At 58.1% G+C, this 21,763-nt stretch overlaps 1 protein-coding gene and 1 long non-coding RNA gene across 2 annotated transcripts; one reads left to right on the top strand and one right to left on the bottom strand.

The window, feature by feature from the left end:
- Window positions 1-326: 326 nt before the first annotated feature.
- LOC130544104 (uncharacterized) lies at window positions 327-7,352 on the bottom strand. Its single transcript, XR_008960090.1, has 2 exons — window positions 7,164-7,352; window positions 327-1,827 (listed from the first exon to the last, which is right to left on the bottom strand). It is a non-coding gene; the product is annotated as an uncharacterized LOC130544104 (long non-coding RNA).
- A 3,442-nt stretch (window positions 7,353-10,794) lies between these two features.
- On the top strand, window positions 10,795-20,674 carry BCL3 (BCL3 transcription coactivator). Its single transcript, XM_026482101.4, has 9 exons — window positions 10,795-11,218; window positions 12,969-13,122; window positions 17,627-17,735; window positions 17,956-18,160; window positions 18,267-18,355; window positions 18,574-18,651; window positions 19,289-19,456; window positions 19,691-19,808; window positions 20,071-20,674. Exons 1-9 carry the CDS (start codon window positions 10,963-10,965, stop codon window positions 20,256-20,258), a joined length of 1,365 nt encoding a protein of 454 aa, XP_026337886.1. The 5' UTR covers window positions 10,795-10,962; the 3' UTR covers window positions 20,259-20,674.
- The last annotated feature ends 1,089 nt before the right edge of the window (window positions 20,675-21,763 follow it).

The following is a 21,763-nucleotide window of genomic DNA, read 5'->3' on the forward strand; positions in this document are numbered from 1 at the left end:
CTTTAAAGGCCACATATTGTATGATCTCATTCCTATGACATTCTAGAAAAGCAAAACTATAGAGATTAAACACAAAACAAACAAACAAACAAACAAAAAAAAAAACCAAATCAGTGGCTGCCAAAAACCGGGGATCCAGGGAGGATTTGACTGCAAAGGAGCACAGGGGTAGTTTTGGGGGGTGATGGAAATGTTCTGTATCTGGCTTGTGATACGATGATAGGACTATAAATTTAATCAGAACTTATCCAATGGTACACACTTAAAATGGATGCGTTTTATTGTATGTAAATGATACCTCAATAAAGTTGATTTTTTTAATAAAGTTGATTTTTTTTAAAGATTTTATTTATTTATGTGACAGAGAGACAGCCAGTGAGAGAGGGAACACAGCAGGGGAGTGGGAGAGGAAGAAGCAGGCTCCCAGCGGAGGAGCCTGATGTGGGGCTCGATCCCAGAACGCCGGGATCACGCCCTGAGCCAAAGGCAGCCGCCTAACAACTGAGCTACCCAGGCACCCCTAATAAAATTGATTTTTGAAAGCTTATCTCCCCTTGCCCTTCCCTGGCCATGTGGGCTTAGGCAGAGCCCCTAACCTCTCTGTGCCTCAAGTAAAGGAGGGAGATGGAGTGGGGGGAGGAAATGGAATTCAGGGTGGGTGTTGAGGTCTCAGATCGCACCCATACATTTATAAATGAAACAGAAAGTCTTTGTGGGCCTTTAGGGCAGGACACAGACCTGAGCTGGTGACCAGGAATGGCTCCTGTGTCTCAGGAGGGCAGGTGCTGGACTGAGTTCTGTCAGGTCTTACCTGGGTCCCTTTGAACCACTGGGCACTCCTTGGTTGACCTAGAAAAGCCAGTGGAGCTATCCCTGGGTCCCGGAGGGACGGTATCAAGGGGCACAGTTCAGAGCATTGTAAGAAGGCCTTTTTCAAAAGGCAGATGGGGCTGACACACCCATTCCCTGAGGTCTCACCTGCTTGGGGCAGTGTTTGTTGGGTATACACAGCCCCAGCCCCGGGCACAGCCTCGCACAGAGGGAAGACTGGACTGCCCCCCCAGACAGGGACACGACATCCCAGAACAGTTGGGGCTCTGGTGGGAGAACCCAGGAAGGGCACCCGACCCAGCCTATGGAGAGAAATCAGGGAGAGCCTCCTGGAGGAGAGGCTGCTGGAGTTGAGGCCCTGCTATGGCCCCTACGGCATGCCCTGGTTCAGATCTCAGAGGAAGAGGCATATTTTTGAGGCTGCCGAAAGGGTGTGTGTGGGGGCAGGAGGGTGGCAGGAGAGGCCGCTATTGAAAGCAGGGGTGTAGGTGGGGGCAGAGCAGGAGGTAAGGCGGGAGGGAGGCGATGCCTGGTGCAGGGGGGAGGCCTCCGTGGCAGGAGCCTGGACTTTCTCTAGCTGAGGCCAAGGTGGGAGCTGCTTCCCAGGATCCATCCACACGTGCGGGGAGGGAGGACAGGCGAGGGGAGGCCGTGGGGATGAGAAGTGGCGGCAACAGACCCCTCGGAGAATGTGAGCAAGGAAGGCCTTGTCCTCAGGCCTGCCCCAGACCCTTCCCACCCTGAGTCAGGGGGCCTTTGCCCCTAGAGCTTCCTCCTTTTTAAGACAGCGTGTCTGAGATTTGCCAAGAATGCATTTCTATCATTCTTCAGTTCCTAAGCCTCTCTGATCCCATCCTTCTTCGTTCTTAAATTCCATTGGTCTTTGCTCCTCACATTTCCACAATTTCAAGTTTCTCTGAGCCTTTGATCCTTTGATTCCAGGATTCATTCATTCTCTTTGCAATGATTTATCGAGGCTCTCTGCTGTTTTAGGGGCTGAGGATAAAGAAAAGAACAAAATGGATAAGATTCCTGCCTCAGGGGAAACCGCACTTACCGAGCCCTCCCCACCTGCGGGGCCCCATTCGAGGAGCACACGTGTAACGTGTTTAATCCCTCAGCCAACCGTGAGTTAGAGACCCCTTTCATCCCCATTACATGGATGAGGAAACCAGCCACAGGACTCCCAGAATGCCTCGTTCCAGAAAGTCTGGGACTCCAGAATTCTTTACGCTTTAAGATTTTAGGCTTCTAGAATTTTTCTTTAAGATTTTATCTATTTATTAGAGAGAGAGAGATCACGAGCAGGGGGGAAGGGTAGAGGGAGAAGCGGGCTTCCCGATGAGCAGGGAGCCTGATGCGGATGCGGGACTAGATCCCAGGACCCCGGGACCATGACCTGAGCCAAAGGCAGACGCTTATCCCACGGAGCCACCCAGGCGCCCAGGGTTCTAGAAATTTTGTCGTGAAGATTCTGTTGTGCTTGGATTCAAGTAGACAATGGACAAAGGAAAAGGTACTCAACTTTGTGATTGAGCCAGGAATTGCAAATTAGAACCACCCTGAGATTCTTACACACACACACACACACACACACACACACACACATATGCATGCAGGGTGACTCATATTTTAAAAGTCTGCCCAGAACTAGGGCTGGCAAGCATATGGGGCAAGTAGAACCCGCAGCAGACATCGGAAATGGGAGTAAAAATTGGTGTAGTCGGGACGCCTGGGTGGTTCAGTCAGTGAAGCATCTGCCTTCGGCTGGGTCATGATCCCAGGGTCCTGGGATCGAGTCCTGCTCTGGGCTCCTTGCTCAGCAGGGAGTCTGCTTCTCCCTCGGCCTGCTGCTCCCTCTGCTCATGCTCTCTCTCTCTCTCTCTCTCCAATAAATAAATAAAATCTTTTTTTTTTAAATGGTGCAATCACAGGGGAAAACTGGCCATAACTTGCACCGCTGGACATAGACCCATCGTCTGCCCCAGCCTCTGACAACTGCGCTCTTGGGGAATGCAGAAAAACGGGTGCTCACTGGCCTCGTCAAAAGAGTCATTCACGTGTCAAAATCACGCACGCGCCCATCAACAGGAGAATGAGTTGACGAACTGCGATATATCTTGCAAGAAAAATAGTCAACAGCCATGCAAACGAAGGCATTCCCATAGACCCAAGAATACGCACTCACCTCACGGGGATGCAATTGAGGGCAAAGAGCCACACCTTGCACGGTAAGATCCCTTTACTAAAAACACAAAACTGTAGTGGTCAGTTGTGTATTCGTAGGTGGCCAAAAGTATTTTAAAAAGCCATAAAACTATAAAAGAATATACGGGGCTACTTGGAGGGGAGGGCAAGTGTTATGATTTAGAAGAGGCACAAAGGGGCTTCGAAGGAACCGGCAAAACCATTCCTGACCACGACTAACTATTCCCTTTATAATGGGTCGTGAAATGGAACATTATTATTTTATGCAATGCCCCCCTTATATTTCATCACTTGAAAACACATAATTTTTTTTTAATTCTGCCATTCCACATCTTTCTGGTCCTCAGATGACTTGGTTCTGGGGGCAAGATTCCTGAGCCCCGAGGCAGGAGGGGGCAGCGAGAAGCCACGAGAGGAGAATTGGGATCTGAAACACACAATACGATTTGATTTTCCCAGAAGTGAGCAAATGTACTGTGACGATGTGTAACCACAGGAGGCCAGAGCGACAAGTTCCGAGGTGGCTGATGTCCAAAGTAGACACCACAAGCCACCCGCCACCCCCACCCGCGCCTGCAGGGCACGGCCACGGGAGCCCCCGTTTATCCCATGTCTCACCAGCCAGAGCGAGGTGCCCGCGGGTACATTCTCACCAATGCCTGCTGCCAGCCCCACGCTTTTCAGACGTGCAAACAGCCTGCCCAGGGGAGCGGGGCTGAGGGGCGGCAGTGCTAGGGTTTGCTGCCGGCTGGTGACCCCATTCCACAAAGTGGGGTGCCGGAGACACACACCCCTGGTCCTCACTCTCCCAGGAAGGTGTTGGAGGGCGGGGGTGGCCCCCACTGGGATGGACGATGGCTGGGGACAGAGGATGTGAGTCCACCGCGGCCCTGGCTCAAATGAGGAAGAGCCTGGCGTGACCTCGGCTTTCCCAGGAGCCCAGGGAACTTTTGCATCTGTATTTTTAGGCCCTGGTGGCCGCAGGGGTGGTTGTGGTCTCAGACTGGGGAGATGCCAACTTCCAGGAAAAAGGCTGGCTTTTCAGGGAGGGTGCTGTCCCTTCCTCCGGGGTGGGCTCCGCACTGTGCCCTGGGGAGTGGGACTGGAAAGGTGGCGGTGTGCTCCAAGTTCATTGGCGAAGGCTTGTCCCATCTCAGGGAGTGGCTAGGCTGGTGGGAGAGAGATACTTCCCCACCTCAGGTCTCTAGCAGGCAGACAACAGCTCCCTCGCAGGGGAGGTATGAATTCATACCTCAGTTTTAATATTGGGGACAAGATTAATCTCACTCTCACAGCGCTCCCGGTACAATGGCCGATTCAAGCTACGCAACTGAGTGAGACAGTCTGATGGAGGAGGCAGGAGCCAGACTCCCTCTCAGGGAACTCTGGTATGATGGTGGAGGCATGCCCACTATCTTCAAGAAGCTCTAGTCTAGTCTAATATTCATCTGAATGTCCCCTGGAAGGGGGCAAAATGGCTCCCCTCCATTGAGAACCACTGTCCCCGACAGAGGAAGGCAACATGCCTGCTCGTCTCCAGGGAACTCCCAGTCTAACGAGACGCATCCCCCAGCCACCTACCCAGGGAGAGTTCTGGGTCTGATAAGAGAGGCATCACTCACTCTTAATCTAATCAGTAGAGATGTCACACCCTCCTTGTCAGGGAGATCCTCATCTGATGCGGAGAAAGAAGGCAGCTCAAATGCACCGCGAACTCCTACACTGATAGGGAACATGTCCCACCTCAGGCACCTCCCAGTCTGATGGTGGAGGTCTTCCTCCCACCCTTGGTGAGCCCTAGCTTGATGAAGGACGCAGGCTTCTTTCTTGTACATTCTCCCTCCTCCCTTGCCCACCCAATGAGGGCTCCCCCCACCTCTGTGGTGTACCCTACATCGGGGAGCTTCTGCAGGAGGACAACACGGTTCCCCAGCCCTGGGACTTCCCTTCATCAGTCAGCCCAAGACCAGGGCCCCCCGGGGGTCAGACATGGCTGCCCAGCAGCCCCTCAAGGCTCTCACAGTAACGACACCACCTGGCTCTTGAGCTTCCTGTGTGCCAGCCTTGCCCGGGGCTTTCCACACCTGACCCCGCCGGTGACCTACTCTGGGAAGGACGAGGTCCATCCGCACCTTCCAGACCAGGCTCAGAGGGCACAGACTTGCCCCAGGCCACCTAGCCGGAAACTGGCAGAGTGGAAGGTAGACCCAGATGTGTCTCCCTCCCGATGGATGAGTATGACATATCCGTGGCAGGTAAGGGCGCCAAAGGCTTTCCTGCTGACTCACGGGGAGCCTCTCAGCCACCACATTACTCTTCGCCTGACTCAGAGGGGGAAACTGAGGCTCAGAGAGATCAGATGCTGCCCCGAAGCCACGCAGGCAGAGACAACACCCGCCCTCAGATTGTCTGACTCCCAAAGTCCACCCTCACGGATCTGGTCCACCAGAAAGCAGAGGCTTAGAGGCCAGAGAGCAAAAAGTTACGGAGAGCCATCCGTGAGGAAGGGAAGTGGGGAGGCGGGATTGGGTAGGGGGGAAGGAACCATCAGGCCACCACGTCAGCCCAAGGGGGAGCCCCTGCTGCAAAGACTGCCCGTTAGAGGAACCCCACAGTAGGCAGTGATGGCCAGAACCCCCTACCTCGCCTGGCTCTGACAATGGCCAGAGGCTGCCCAGGAAATGGTGTCCCCGACTGGCAAGCCGAGGTGGAACTTGAAGGAGCCAATTGTGAGAGGCTGTCAGCCAGCCATCTGCACGCCTGGCAGCCAAGCCACAAGTCTTCCCTTGAATCCAAGCAGCGTGTCTCTGTGGCACCCGCTCCCACACCTATATTAATAATAGCAATCGTGGAAAAATGATACCTCCCATTTACTGAGCGTTTAGCTCCTTACCAGCTTGAGCGGACGGACGTGCGTTAACTCCTCACAACAACCTCGTAAGGATTCACTGTTTTGTCCCCGTTTTATAGATGAGGACACTGAGGCTCAGAGTGGGTGAGTCACTTGCTCGGGGTCACACAGCTGGTAAGTGGCAGAGCTGGGATTCGAACCCAATGAGACAGTGAGCCCCCACTGACAGGTGGGGACGCTGAGGCCCAGCATGACACTGCCTACCATCTGTCTACCATCAGCTCCCTGGAACCCCTCTGACCTTCCCCAAACCCCCTCCCCTCCCCCCACCAACCCAGGGCAGATGCCAACAGCCACAGATCTCTCCCACCACATCACCTCCGTCTGATCAAGGCAGTGCACGGGGCAGAGGGTGTCTGGTCTCAGAGCCTGAGGAGAGATGTTGCAATCCTCTGACTCAGCGCCGTGCGTGCAGACCCAGCAAGAGGGAGAAAGGGGAAGATTGAGTCTTGGCCGCGGCCCCAGATGGGCTGATCCTGCCTGGTGCCAGGGCTTCCAGAAGCTGCCAAGGCCCCAGGGTGGGGAGGAACCAGGAGGTACAGGGCATGCTGCAGGAAGCTGGCCTGCATTCACCCCGGGGGGGGGGGGGTAGGGGCAGCTTCTGGGAGCAGAGCCGTCTGCAGACCCAAAGCTGTGTGACCTTGGCCAGGGCCCTCCGGCTCCAGGCTCCTGTCTGTGTTCCTCTGCCTGTAAATTTGCTTGCTCTCCCCGAATCTCTCTTGAATGGAAATCTGTACCTTCCTGCTGCAATGTGACCTTCCCTCCATCAGCTCGACCTCCCTGCCTGTGCCTGTTGGTAGCAGAGGAACCCGCAGAGAGACTGTAGACCCCACAAACCTCCCACCACAATTTTGCCTTTTTGTGTCTGCATTTCCCCTTCTACACCCTTCCCGCCCGGGGTGGGGTGGGGGGACTGGAGTTAGAGAGGAGAGGTCTCTAACTGCGGCCTCTGAGACCGGCGGCCCCTCCCAGGTCAGCAGGTGCAGCAAGCAGGGTGCCAGGGACACAGACACTTGGCAGAAAATCTCGATCCTCCCTCCACTCCGTCCCTTGCCATACGACCCTGGGGCAGTGACTTCCCTCCCCGGTGCTTGCTTCTTTCTCTGTAAAACGGGGCTTTTTGTTGCATTTCCTCACAAGATGTCAAGAGAATTGAGTGGGCCAGTTCCCAGTGGGAGCTCAGCACGGAGTGAATGGGCCCATCTCGTCTCACCTCTGGATGGAGCGGGGTAACAAGGAAGGCCTGGCCTGAGGACTTAAGGCCAGCAGTATGGAGACAAGAACGGCCATCACGCATTCTCGCGTTCCTTCTGCACGCCGGGTCTCGGTCGGCTCAGCAATCCTGTGAGGCAGACGCTGTTATTACCCCCAACCATAGTCACACAAAGGCACAGAAAGGGAAAGCCACCTATCCAAGGCCACACAGCTAACACATGGCAGAGCTGGGCCCCAAACCCATGTCTCCAAGCCCAGCACAGGGAATCCTAATTTCCTCAATGAAATGGGTCCAGCTGTTGAGACTCTGTGATTAATTGATAATAATAATTATTACCATTGTTCCTACGGTTATAATAAGACTAATAATAATTGCGGCCACATGGCATCCGGCACTTCCATACATCAGGCCCTGCGGGGTGGAAGCATTCGTTTCTTGATTTAGTCTGTTTTATGGATGAGGACGCCGAGGCCCCTTGAGGTTAAGTAAGAGCGTGGAGGTCACACGCCAATGAAGATAGAAGATAGGACTTGCACCCGGGCCTCGTCTGGGAGCAAAAATTGGGGCAGAAAAAGGCCCAGGAATTAAGCCGATGGGAACGTAGGGTCTGCCAGGCACGATTCTCCCCTCTGGAAGGCCCCCAAGATCAAGGAAGTTGCCCCAGGCCCACAGCCCTCTAGCTGGGCCTTCCTTCCCTCTCAGGACTTTGACCAGGTACGGTCTCGGTCCTTCCTTCCCCAGGAGGATGTGGGGGAGGATGAGAAGGGAAGAAGCAGCAGGAAGCTGGAGATTTGGACAGATACAAAGGGCAGCCTGCGTGAGGGAAAGTGGTTAGACTCGATGTAGGACTTCCGGGCTTTCTCTGGGAAGTTTCTGGGACTCATCCAGGGGCTGCCCCTGCCAGCAGGGGGCCTCCAGAGCTCAAGCCCAGAGAGGGGAGACCCTAGTTCTCCCCTCCTGGGGCACAGGGAGTCAGGGGGGAAAGGAGGGGGCAGCCATCCTGGTTCCGCATCCTCCATTCCCGACACTGGAGGGAGGCGGTTGTGGGAGCTGGGACTTTCCTGAGCCGTAGAAGATTCTGGGAAATTAGACAGCTGCAGGGCGGGGCTGACTCCAGACCTCCCTTCTCTTCCCTTCCCTCAGTCCCTGCTTGGTCCCAAGCACGCCTCTCTTCCCTCTGCCCCCAAGGAGGCCCTCTTCAAACTGCTCCTCCTCCCTCAGACCATGTTTTCCATCTTCAGACCCTCAGGTCTTCACCCTCAAATCTCCTCCCCCTCTCCCCCTCCAACTCTCTCCTCCTCCCTCAGAGCGGCTCTCCTCACTTGGTCTTTCTCAGACTTCCTCAGACAGTGTCCCCTCCTTCAGACCTCCTTCCCCTCTCTCAGACCCTCCTCCCTCAGACATTCATCCTCTCCCTCAGCCTCTCACCTCCTCCCTCCGATCTTTTGTCTCTCCCTTCTCCCCCTCCCTTAGACCATTTATTTCTCTCAGACCTGTTTTCCTCCTTCAGAGCCTCCTCCCTCAGACTTTATCCCTCATCCATCCTCAGACTAAGAACTCCCAGCACTCTCTCTCTCTCAGCCCTTCCAAACCCCCTCTGGGCCAAGCGCAGACACCGTCCCCCCCCCCCCATCCCCAGTCCTGCCTAGACCCAAAGCCATTGCCCCACCTGCTATAGGGAGACAGGGAGTAGGAGGAACTTGGGTGTCCTTCCAACCCTACCTCCTAGGGTCACCACCTTGACAAGCCCCGCCCCTCTGAGGTTCAGCTTCCCCTTTTGTGCAGTGGGGCCGTTCTCCATATAGGACCCGGGTGCTGTCCGAGAGTCCCCACAGGCGAGGACTTTGTGGACGAGAACAGCAGCACCCAAACTTTCCAACCTAATTCCTTCACTTGAAGCTCCCCCAACATGGGGAGGCAGGGGATGACACTGGCCCCATTTACCAGAAGACCAAACTGAGTCTGAGGACAAAGGACTTGTTTGAGGTCCCACAGGGAGTGAGAGGTGGAAGTGGGATTTGGGCCCAGGTCTTGGCCCCAAACCTTTCCCTATTACAGTGGCTAAGGAGGGGTTGGGGGGGACCCAGACAGAGGCAGAAAGGAGAGGGGGGAAGGGGGGAAGGCTCTCTCTGCCCACAGCTGCTCCTCACATCCCTGGTTAACCGTCCACAGGGGTGGGGCCGGAGTCGCGGGCAAAGTCCCTTCCTGGGGACCGGAGCCCCACACCGACTTTCAGGGTCCCAGACAGACGCTGCGAGGGAGACAGAGACACAGACAGAGATTGGGAGACAAAAAGAGAGAGGAGGCGGGGCCGGAGACGGGGAGAGGGAGGCCAGGGGTGAATGGAGGGACAGGGTTGCAGAGACAAGGGGAGACACAAAGAGAACCAGGAGGACCGGCGTGGCTCCTGAACAGATCTGGGGTGCAGCCCCCATTCTGTGCGCCACCCACCCCTTGATCCCCAAAACCTCCCCCTTGGCCTCCCGTAACTCAGTGACCCGGACTCAACCCCAGCGACGGCCCCGCCTCAAGGGAAATCCGGGAAAGCCCCGCGCCGCCGGGGCCCCTCCCCGGGGCGGAGAGAAGAGCGGCAGGGGAGGGGACCCGGAAAAGGCCCGCCTCTGCCCCTCCCCGCCCACCAGCTCCAGCCTGCCTCTGAGTCATGCCCCCAACCCGCCCGGCCTGTTCCCCACCCACCAACCCCGCCCGGAGGGGAGGGGAGTGTGGGGGAGAAGGGGTAGCCAGACTGCCACCCCCATCCCCACCCCCACCCCCACCCCAGCCCGGGCTGTGGTCGCCGGGTCTCTGGTTTGTGTCTCCGCGTCTCTTGCTCTCCGTCTCTCTTTCCCTTGGTCTCTCACGATCTCTTCGCCCAGAAGCTCAAGCTGGGTGTAGGGATCCCTCGGGGACAGACACGCTCAGTGTTTCTCTGGGCACTTCCCCACCGCACCCCAACCCCAGCCAAGTTCAGACCCACGGTCGGGACACCTGGAGGAGGCAGAGATGGCGACAGGGCAGGCAGAGGGATAGTGTGCCTGGGCTCCTGCCGAGGGCAGTCCCTGACCTGGGTGCGTCTTTTTTCCTCCCGCAAAGGAGGAAACGGCTCAGCGAAGGGAAGTGCCTGGCCAAGGTCACCCGGCGAGGAAGTAAGTGGGAGACGGGACTCGAACCCGCGCCCTAGTGAGCCCAGGGCCTCCCGGAATCCCTCTCCTAGGGGAGAGGCAAAGGGCAGACAGCACTCGAGAGCCAGAGAGATAGTGAGAGACAAAGAGACAAGAGAGACAGAGATAGCTAGACCCAGAAGCCACCTAGCCAGACCGGAGAGTCAGAGACAGAGTCAGACTCAGAGATACAGAGAGACAGACAAATAGCCAGAGAGACCAAAACACTGAGGCAGCGACTGAGAGAGGCCCAAAGCCGCAGGGGTGGGGACCCCCGGCGCCTGACCCCGCCTCCGGTCCCCCCCACCCCCGCCCCCCGCCGGGGCCTGGCCGCCGGGGGCGCCGCGGGGTCGGGAGGGGGCGGGCGCGGGGCGCGGCGCGGGCGGGACGCTCGGCGAGCCGCACGGCGAGGCGGCGGGAGCGGCGGCGGGTCCAGGAAACCCCTGGGACGGACGGGTGGCCCCGGGGGGGCCGGGGGCGGGGAGGCGGGCGACCGGCACCGCCCCGGCTGACAAAAGTCCCTTCAGTTCAGCCGGCGGCAGGGGAAGTCCCGGCGCCCGGCGCAGCCACCCTCCCGTGCAGCCGAGCCGAGCCGCGCTCCGGCCGCCCGCTCGGCCGCCGTCTCCGGCGGCCCCATGCCCCGATGCCCCGCGGGGGCCATGGACGAGGGGCCCGTGGACCTGCGCACCCGGCCCAAGGCCGCCGGGCCCCCCGGCGCCGCGCTGCCGCTCCGCAAGCGCCCGCTGCGCGCGCCCTCCCCGGAACCCGCTGCCCCCCGCGGCGCCGCGGGCCCAGTTGTCCCCCCGGATCCCCTAGGCGGCGGCTCAGACTCCCCGGCGGTCCCCGCCGCCCCCCACGGACTGGCCCGGCCAGAGGCGCTTTACTACCAGGGTGAGTGGCTCCCAAGGGTCCTGGCCAGGTGGGGGTCAGACAGGGCATAGGGTCACCGGAGCCGGGGACCAGAGTTCAGGACGCAAATACAGGGGCTCCCAAGGAGCTGAGAGGCAGGGGGACAGAATCCAAGGTCCCAAGGACACAGATATGGGGTTCCTGGGGAGCAGGGAAGGGGCAGGGCCTGAGGTCCCAGGGACACACTTATGGGAAGATCGGGAAGCAGTGCCTTGGGACACAGATATGGGGGGTCCCAGGACCTGGGTGTCAGGAGGCTCTGGGGGACAGAGCCCAAAGTCAGAAAGCCACAGATATGGGGATCCAGGGGACAGTGCCTAGCAGTACAGATATGAAAGTCTCCAGGAATCAAGGGGGCAGAGCCTGTAGTCCCAAGAACACAGAGTTATAACCTCTTTAGAACCCAGATATCTAGGATTATGAGGACTTAGTGCTCAGGCCCAAGAAATTGGGGTTCTTGGCTTCCAGATAGGTGGTGTCAAAGGGAGTCAGGGAAACAGCGACTCGGGTTCTAAGACAGATATTAGGGACGTCAGCATACCAGAATCTCAGGAACCATGATATCAGGGAACAGTGGGAATCAGGAGAACAGAGTTGGGAGTTTTACGCACCCCAATATCTGCAATCACAAGGATGCAAGGAAACAGACCCAGATATTGGGGGTCCTGAGGAGCCAGTAGGACAGATCTGGGGTTCTGGACACCCAGTTATGTACGGTCACACAGGCTCAGGGTCTCATCTGAGGTCAGGAAATCAGGTGGTCACAAAGTCAAGGCTTGGGGATGGAGGGTTCTAGGAATGGAGGACAGGACCGCGGAATTCTGGGACTGCAGGATTTAGGGCCAGGATGAAGAATTCAGGGGTGTTCAGGCAACAGGCTGCAGGACACCAAGGCCTGGTACTGGAATATGAGGACGTGCAAACCTGGGGGTGCACAGATGGGGGCCCCAAGGATCAGGAGATGACAGAAGGCCAAACACCATTCTCCCCATCCTGTCTCAAGGATGGGGCGTCCCCTACCACAGCTGTGCCCACATCACCCATCCCCGAGTGACCCCAAAGCTGCAGAGAGCCCATGCCTATTGTCTCCAGACTTTGTCCCAGTTCCTGCACCACCCACCCCATCAGAGTACAGCGGTTAGAAAGCCTCAGGGTGTCCATCGGGAGGCCTGCCACTGCCGCCTCCCCTTTCCCATTCCCTGGATGAGAACCCAGGCCTCAGTTTTCCCCATCTGTGTGATGGGTGGAAATGGCTTCGACTGCTGCCATGGTTGGCGTCTGACTCCACTTCTCTCTCCTTCTGACCTACCCTTCTCCCCAACTCTCTACACAGTCACCCCACACCCTACACCCAGTGCTTTATCCATTCTTACCTCCTTCAGCCACAAATCTACTCAGCAGACAGGCCCTGGGGTCCCCCTGCTGGGTGATGATGGGGGTCAGGGCCGTCCTTAAAGGACTCTGCCTAGTAGGAGATGGGGAGTCAGATAAGTGAAGAGATAAATGACAGCAACAGTGACCAGGGCTCATGGGGGGGATGGGGAAGGGCGAAGCTACCTGAGCCCAGATGTATGTGGAAGCCCAGTTTGTCTTGGGCCTTTAGGGTCTGGTAACACATGCAAAAAGGATCTAGAAAAAGGGGGCAGGTGCTACAGCAGATGCGAAGGCCTGGAGGTAGGGGTGGGTTGAGGGTCTGCGGGCCTGGCCTCACCCATGTCCTTCCTCTGTCCAGGACCTTTACTGCCCATATACCCCACCCCGACTATGGGCTCCCTCTTTCCTCTCCTGAACCTGCCTACACCCCTGTACCCCATGGTGTGCTCCATGGAACACCCCTTGTCGGCTGACATCGCCGTGGCCACCCGTGCAGATGAGGACGGAGACACGTGAGTAAAGCCCCCCCACCATAAATGGGGGACCCAGCCCTCCACACTCATCACCCACCCCAACACAGGGACACTCGGCTTGGGCTTCCAAGTTTTCTCAATATGAGTTAGAGTCCTATCTCCACAGCTGGCTGTGACTTGGAGCAAGGCTTCACCTCCCCGCCCCCCCCGCCCCCCCCCCCGCTCTGTGCCTCAGTTTCCTCTTCTGAAAAACGGGTGATGTGAGAGCACTTACCCCCTAGGACTGTTTTTGAAGCAGGGGGCTTCAAAATTTTTATCAAAATCCAAACATGAGAGGGGCGCCTGGCTGGTTCAGTCAGTAGAGCATTCAGTTCTGTGATCTTAGGGTCGTGAGTTCGAGCTCCACGTTGGGTATAGAGATTACTTTTTAAAAATAAAATGATAAAATATACCCAAAGATACCCAAGAATTCTTTTAAAAAATCCAAACATGCAGAAGATGTTTCATTGATTTGTTATGTGAATTCTGCATGTTAAGCTCTTAGCACTGAGCCTGGTAGGTAGGTTATAAGTGCTCCATACATATGAATTAATATTATTGTTATTATTACTTCATGTTAAACCCAGCACACGTCCACACATAGAAGCTTGGAATAAAAACTGCACAGAGCAAGAGTCACCCTTCTAGATGGGATCTACTCTGTATTTTCTATTCTAATCTGTTTCCCTGTTTCCTGGTCATAGAGGTCAGTCAATTAATTGGCCGATCCCTTTAAACTGATTTCACAAATCCCGGAGTTGATCGCCTGCAGTTTGGAGATGTGCCCTTGAGGCTGCTGAGAACCCCTGCGGGGGAAGGTTCCGCTGTGTGCGCAGCACACAGTAAGCGCTCAGCACAGTTGACCATGACGATTATTATTTTATCCACCCGGTTTTGAATCTCAGCTGGCCACTTTCTCACCCCTCTCTGCCAGAGCCCCCCCCCCAAAAAAAACAACCCAAGAACCAGAAGCATGTGAAAGTCTGTGAGGCAGACAAGAGATCGCTTCTATAAAGTGCCTATCTGGGAATTGGTAGGGATGGAATGGACAGGCTCACTGCGGCAGAAAAAGGGGGGCCTCCATTACTGGCCAACTTGGTGACTTCACATCCCTCAGCCTCAGTGCCCCTTTCTGGAAATCGGGGCTCATATAGGACCTATCAAAATTAGGGTTCAGTGCAGTGATATCCCCACACAGATAACAAAGAACAGGGCCAGGCCCTCCTCGCAGGGGAGTTGGGGGGGGGGGGCTGTTCTCACAGAGCTCCCCGGGTGCTTGTAGGCCGTTCTGTGAGTCCAAGCAGGAGAAAGTGCCTGAGACACCTAAAAGGCTGAATAAAACTAGTTCCCTCCCACTCTGGGTACCTCTGGGGTCATCTGTGAAATAGATTTTAATTTGTTTCTGCCCCCAGGGATGATTTGTTTGCAGCCTGTGAACGCAGGGTGGAGAAGGGGACCTGGCACACCAGTCTCAAATCCTGCGCCCCACCCGCCCTCCCCCGTTCTCCCCCCCTTCCCCCTCCCCTCCAAAGCAAACACTTCAGCCTCAGCTGCCTGTTGGGGGAAATCCCTTCCCGCAGAACTTGACCGCAGCCCAGCTGCTCTGCCTCCCCCCACGTCAGCAGCCGTCACTCACTCGCAGCCTCCCCCTCCTGGCGTTCAGTCTAACCTTAACCCCTTCCGCTGGGGCCGAGACTTTACCGGAATGGACAGCTGGCTGGCCTGGCGGTGGGGGAGGGGGACACGCTAAGTCTGGGGCCCCAAAGCAGCAAAGCTTTAGTTGGGAGCCTGAACTTCTAGGGACTCAAGAGAGCGAGAAGAATCTCGGGGCATCTGGACCCTCAAGAGGTCAGGCACTAGAGATCTGGGTCTCCAAGAGAGAGGGGAGGTGTTCCACAGAGCAGAGGCCCGGGTACTGTATTCCTTGACCCCTGGGGACTTAAGGAACGGGGTACAGAGCAGTTTGGGGGATCTATAACTCACAGGGCCTGGGGAAGCTGGTATCCGCAAAGAGTTAGGGCACCGTATAACGGGGTCCTACGAGATCTCGGGGCTGGATGCCGGGATATGGGGGCGAGGGAGCCAGCTGGAGTCTGAGCCCTGAAGGGTGGCGTTCCAGAGGGGTCCTTAGGCTGGAAAACTTAGGGTCCTCCCCCCCAGGGAAGCTTGGTCTTTTGGTTGGCCTCCCTCCTGCTCCACCCCACGCGAGGATGGAAGTGGGGGTGCCGGGGGTGGCCGGGGTAGATCCCCGGCGGGAGGCTTCCCTCCCCCGGGAGCAGGAAGCGGAGCCCCGCCCAGCAGACCTGTTACTGGAAGTCCGAGGGCTGGGCCGCCCCTCCCGTCCCCACTTCCTCCAGCCCCGCCCCACCCCCTGCAGCCCGCGCGTTTATGGGAACTCAGGCCTGGACGGTTTCTCTGAAATCATTCGCTCCCTCTGCCCTCACTTAACCCCGCCCGCCCCGAGAGGGACCCAGGCCAGGCTTCCTGGGAGAAGGAGGGAGGGAAGAGAGCCTTTCTCCGGGCCCCCGCCTCCCGCCCCCGCCCCCACCCAGGTCCGGCCCCTCCCCCAACATTTTCGTTTTAAATTTGGTTTTCACGGGTCAGAATTTCCAGGTTCAGCATTTCACCTGCAGGGATCCTCGTAGGAGGTGGGCGCTACTGTGGGCTAGAGGGTCCGGAGGAGAAAACCGGAGGGCCACGTGACTTTGCTCCAGCACACGCAGGGAGGGAGGGTTGCAGCCCAACCTGCACCCCTGGCCTGCTTACCCCCCCAAAGCCGCCACCACCCCCGGGGTTGAGGGAGAGGTTGCTGCAGGATCTCGCTACCCCCACCAAAGCACTTAGGGAGCTGGTCTACCATGTGGATCCTGGAAGCACATTCCACAGTGGGGAGAACCACTGTTCACCTGCCTTAGCAAGGCTCTGGTTAGTAAGAGGCAGTGGTGGGTGAGAAAGTCGTTCCCCAGTAAATGGACATCAAGAGAACGTTGTGCAGCCTGTATGTATGCGGTCACCCTATTAAGCTCAGTGCTAATGTCCCCCCCCCAACACACACACACACACACACACACACACACACACAGAGTCATCCCAGATTGCGCTCAGCTCTAACTGGCTCTTCCAGGTTGGCAGCTATGGGAAGGAACCTGAAGTTTATTGGGAAATGTTCTCCAGATCAAGACCAATGGGGATGAAAGAAGCAGGATTGGGCAGAAATTGAGCTGCTGGGAGTCTCAGCAGGGCCTTAGCTGCTCTATGGGGAATGGAGCAGCTGCAGTGGCCTTTAGAGACGGGGCCAGAAGGCCAGGCCCTCTATGCCAGCACTGACCAGTCACTGAATGCCATGGGATGGCAGCTGCCCACCCCCCGCCCCGGCTCCTGACCCGGGCAAGCAGTGCTTTTCAGTGGAGGGTAATTCCCAGAGGGAGCTGAGAGCCGACAACCTTCCCAGAAGCTGGGGGAGTGAGCCCTTCGGTCCGGAAGGGGGGATCTGGGTTGTGCAGCCCGGCCGTCCGGAACAATGACTCCATCCCAGTACATCCCACCTCCCCTTTGGGTGAAAATCCCTCCAAATAAATGCTCTGGGGTTGGAGACCTAATGCGACTTGCAGTCACAAGTGCTGGAGAGAACTTGCCACTCACGTCACAGATGAATGAGCAAGCTGGGGCCCAGGAGAGAGAAGGGAGCGTGCCCGCCAGCCCCAAGGATGGCCAGGCATCACTGTGATGGAGTCGATTATTAAGGGCCTGTTTGTGGAGCACCTGCTCAGCCCCAGCCTCGCTCCTGCGCACCAGGCAGGGACCAAAGCAGACAAAACGCCCTGCCCGGGTGGTGCTGACATTCTAGAAGGGGAGATTCAGACAGGAAACAAGCAAACTGTACAATGTCGGGTGATGATGTGGAGGAAAATTAAGCAGAGGAGGGAGGGGAAGGGGAGTGAACTGTGGCCACACCATTTTGGCAGAGGCCCAAATGAGGGGAGCAAGTCGTGCAGATGATCGGTGGGGCGGGGCGGGGGGGGGGGGGGATGACTGTTCCAGGCAGAGGGAACAGCCAGTGCAAAGGCTCTGGGAGGCAAGCATGCTTGTGTTCGAGGCACAGCAAGGAAGCCAAGCAGAGTGAAGAGAGCAGATGGAGAAGAAGCCAAAGGGATTGAAGGGGGGAAGGCAAGATCACAGAGGGCCTGTGTGGCCTTGATTCCGAGGGTTCTGAGCAGAGGAGGGACTTGACCTGCTTGAGGTTGCTAAAGGGTCTCTCTGGCTGCTATGTGGGAGGCAGACAGTGGGGCAGGGGTGGAAGGAAGCAGGGAGGCCGGTGAGGAGGGAACAGTCCGGGAGGGAGGCGATGGTGGCTGAACTGGGATGGAGGGAGTGAGGGTCAGGAAAAGTGGTTGGATTCTGTGTACACTTCCGAAGTACCCGGCCCTGTGTTGGAGTTAGCACTGCGAAGTGTGTGGGGGTGAGAGGTGACCAGCCCCTAACGTTTGTGATCCCTCACCCCCAGGCCACTCCACATTGCCGTGGTGCAAGGCAATCTGGGAGCCGTGCATCGGCTGGTCAGCCTCTTCCAGCATGGGGGCCGGGAGCTGGATATCTACAATAACCTGCGACAGGTGAGCCTGGGGGCCTGGATCTGATGGAAGAGAGGCCTAAGGGTCTGGCTGGACTCCTGAGTCCTAGGAGCTGGGGAGTCTGGGGAGCTGGGGGGGCCCCGACTCTTGAATCTGATGGAGGACTGACTCCAGATTCTGGTCCCTGACTAAGACTGGAGCTGGGGGTCAGGACTGGGGCGCAGGGCAGGGCACAGGTCCCTCATAGTCTCTGTTCCCCCAGACACCGCTACACCTGGCTGTGATCACCACATTGCCATCTGTGGTCCGGCTCCTAGTGATGGCTGGTGCCAGCCCGATGGCCCTGGACCGCCATGGCCAGACAGCAGCCCACCTGGCGTGTGAGCACCGCAGCCCGACCTGCCTGCGGGCCCTGCTGGACAGCGCAGCCCCGGGCACGGTGGACCTGGAGGCCCGCAATTACGACGGTGAGCACCTATCCCGGAGCCGCGTGGGGCTGTCTGGCAGGACCTGAGGTCCTTCTAGGGCTACAAAGCCCGAGACCCAGGTTAACCGAGTCTTCCTGTACCTCAGGGCTCACCGCCCTGCACGTGGCCGTGAACATGGAGTGCCCCGAAGCCGTGCTGCTCTTGCTGGAGCGGGGTGCTGACATCGATGCTGTGGTAAGCAGGCGTGGGCCGGGGGTGGGGCCAAGAGGAGCGTGGGGGCGGGGCGTGACCCTCCAAGGGGCGGGGCTTGCGTGGGAGACCGCGCGAGTGGGTGGAGTGGGGCTTCAAGTACCTAACGGGATAGAGATGCCGGGCCAAGCAGCTGGGATATTGGCCGCCGGCTGATTGCGCAGAGCTTGGACAGGCTCAGAGACCTTCCCTCTCTTCTGCAGGACATTAAAAGCGGCCGCTCCCCGCTCATCCACGCAGTGGAAAACAACAGCCTTAGTATGGTGCAGCTGCTGCTGCAGGTGGGTACGGCCCCTGCCCTTGGCCTCTCGTCCGCCCTTTCCTCCAGCACCAGCCCAGTCCATCGCCCCTGTCCCGGCACCGACACTGCCTTCCAGCTCTGGCTCCCGCTCTGGCTCCACTTCCAGATCTGTCCCTTCCTGCTGGGCCTCGTGATGTCAGCCCTATGCTTCACCCCCCAGGCTGCCCTCTTGTCCCGGGCCTTCTCCCTTTCGTCCCTCGTCCCCAAAATGAGCTGGCCCCGCGAAGAGACTGCCTTGCTCAGCCTGCCTGCCCGCTTTGGCCCTTTCCGCGTGCTGTCCTTCCGCCCCGCCTCTGGACCTTTCCTTTCTTTGACTCGCCGCTATTTGGGCGGGCCGGGACAGCGGGCTGATCAACCGGAGTCCAGCCCGGGGTGATCAGCCCGCCTGCTCAGTCCCTCTCCGGCCCACCTTGGGTTCTGGCTTCCACCTTCTGTCACCCACCCTGGATCTGGTCCTGCGCGGGTCCTGGCCTCGGTCCGGGCCCCCAGCCTCGGTCCCCCGCCCTTCGCTCAGACCCCGGGCCGGCCCCGCCCCTCCTCTGGCCCCGCCCCATCCACCTCCCGAGGCGGGTCCGGCCCGGCGAGGGCGGTCCTGACCCGTCCCTCCCGCCCCGCAGCACGGCGCCAACGTGAACGCTCAGATGTACTCGGGTAGCTCCGCGCTGCACTCGGCGTCTGGCCGCGGGCTCCTCCCGCTGGTGCGCACGCTGGTCCGCAGCGGCGCAGACAGTGGCCTCAAGAACTGCCACAACGACACGCCGCTCATGGTGGCGCGCAGCCGCCGGGTGAGTGTGCGCGCTGGGAGGGCCTGTGCCCGAGCGCCGGTTCGTGAGGATGTGACATCTCAGTGCGCGCATGTCTGCGTCGGTGCGCGGGGGAGCGGGGCAGCCTGTGGGTCCCAGCAGCGAGCTCTGACAGGGGACACGAAGGCACGAAGCAGACCCCAGCTTGACGAGAATGGAGAGGGGAGAGCAGTGTGGGCAGGAGTAGCCTGGTGGTGACCCCCCATCTTCCTACAGGTCATCGACATCCTGAGAGGAAAGGCCACCCGGCCTGCTCCTGCATCACAGCCAGAGCCCTCGCCCGAACGGAGTGCCACCACCTCCCCTGAGAGCAGCAGCCTCCTAAGCTCCAACGGTGAGAACCTAGCTCCCCGACACCAACTGCCCAGCCCCTCCTCCCCGCAGAGCCCTCCTGGTCGCCAGCCCCTCCTCCCCCAGAGCCCTCCAGGTCGCCAGCCCCTCCTCCCCCAGAGCCCTCCAGCCCCCCAGCCTTCCTCCCCCAGAGCCCTCCAGCCCCCCAGCCCCTCCTCCCCCAGAGCCTTCCAGGCCCCTCTGCCCTCCCCCAGACCCCAAGAGCAGGCCCTGGCTCATGACACCCACCCTTCTTCTTCCCACAGGTCTCCTTTCTGCGTCACCCTCCTCCTCGCCCTCCCAGTCTCCCCCCAAGGACCCACCTGGATTCCCCATGGCTCCCCCCAGTTTCTTCCTTCCTCCCTCATCTCCACCTGCCTTCCTGCCCTTCGCTGGGGTCCTCCGAGCCCCTGGCCGGCCGGTGCCCCCCTCCCCAGCTCCAGGAGGCAGCTGAGAGGGATGGGGGGGCAGATCTCAGACTCATGCGGAGGGACCTCCCTGCCCTGTGGGGTCAACCCTCCTAGAAACTGTGAAGACCTCACTCTGCCCCCCCCTTCAGGACCAGGATTTGCACAGTGGCACAAGCATCTACCAATAAGCCCCCTCTTCTGAGCAAAGATACTCTCCCGCCTCGTCGCCCACCCAGGACTCTTACCCCTGTTGTTCTCAGGCACCAGTCCCCTGTCTGGAATTCCACCCAAATTCCTTCTCCTCCCCAGAGCTGGTAGAACCAGGGAATAGTCACTCCTGTCCCCTCCTCCACCCAGATGGATGAGAAGGGGGAGATGGGCTGTAGCCAGGCACTGATAACAATGTAAATTATTAGGCATTTTGGTTGGATTTCTTTTGTAATAAACTATTTTTGTACCATATCCTGGCTTGGCCGGGCCTCTTTCGTGGGGAGGCCTGGAGGAAGTGTGTTCATGTGTGCACACAGCTATCATCTTCCAGCTGACTCCCTGAGTGACCTTGTGAGTCTCCGACTAATGAGGACACGTGTGGGTGACCCTGGGACTTCTAGTGTGTTCCTTCTGTTGTGTCACTGTGCCATCTTTTTGGGGGACGACACTGTGTGTGACATCTTTCCGGGAGACCCTTTTGGACTCCCTAGTGACCGTGGATGTCTGCATGCGTGTGTGTTTCTGAGGTTTGTGGGTCCCTGCGGGATTGCCGCTGACCGTCACGTGACTGATGGTCTCTGGGCCTGTGCGCGTGCAGCAGTCATGAGCGTTTCCAACGTTGAAAGCTGTGGCCGTCCTGTGACTGTTGGTATGTGACTGCCTCGCTTGGCATGCTGCGTATTCCACTCGGTGGTTCCAGAGCCCCCCTGACACGCGAGGTTTGGGTTTTGACTCTGTGCATGTGTAAGTTAGGCATCACTCAGGATTTGCCTTGGTCTCCTGTCACCCCTGTCACAAAGCACCTCCCACTTAGCAGCTTAAAACAACTGATTGGTTCCCTTACAGTTTGAGAGGTCAGAAGTCCAAAATCCGTTTCACTGGCCCAGTGTCAAGGAGTCAGCGGCTGATGTCCTTCTGGAAGCTCTAGGGGAGAAGCTGTGCCCTTGCCTTTTCTAGCTTCTAGAGGCATCCGTGTTCCTTGTCTCATGGTCCCTTCTACCACTCTGACCTCTTGCTTCCATCTGCACTGGTTTTTTTTAAAGATTTTGTTTACTTATTTGAGAGAGAGTGGGGAGAGGGGCAGAGGGTGGGAGAGAATCTCAAGCAGACCTTGTGCTGAGCACAGAGCCCGATGTAGGGCTTGATCTCACGACCCTGAGATCATGACCTGAGCCAAAATTAAGAGTCAGATGCTCAACCCAGTGAGCCACTCAGGCGCCCCTCCATCTGCATTTCTACCCAGATCTCCTGCCCCTCTCTTAGGAGGACCCTGTGATTATAGTGGGCCCACCCAGATAATCCAAGTTTGTCTCCTCATTTCAAAATCCTTAATTTCATC

The sequence above is a fragment of the Ursus arctos genome, unplaced genomic scaffold (genome assembly GCF_023065955.2).
Source record: "Ursus arctos isolate Adak ecotype North America unplaced genomic scaffold, UrsArc2.0 scaffold_19, whole genome shotgun sequence".
NCBI classification, from domain to species: domain Eukaryota; kingdom Metazoa; phylum Chordata; class Mammalia; order Carnivora; family Ursidae; genus Ursus; species Ursus arctos.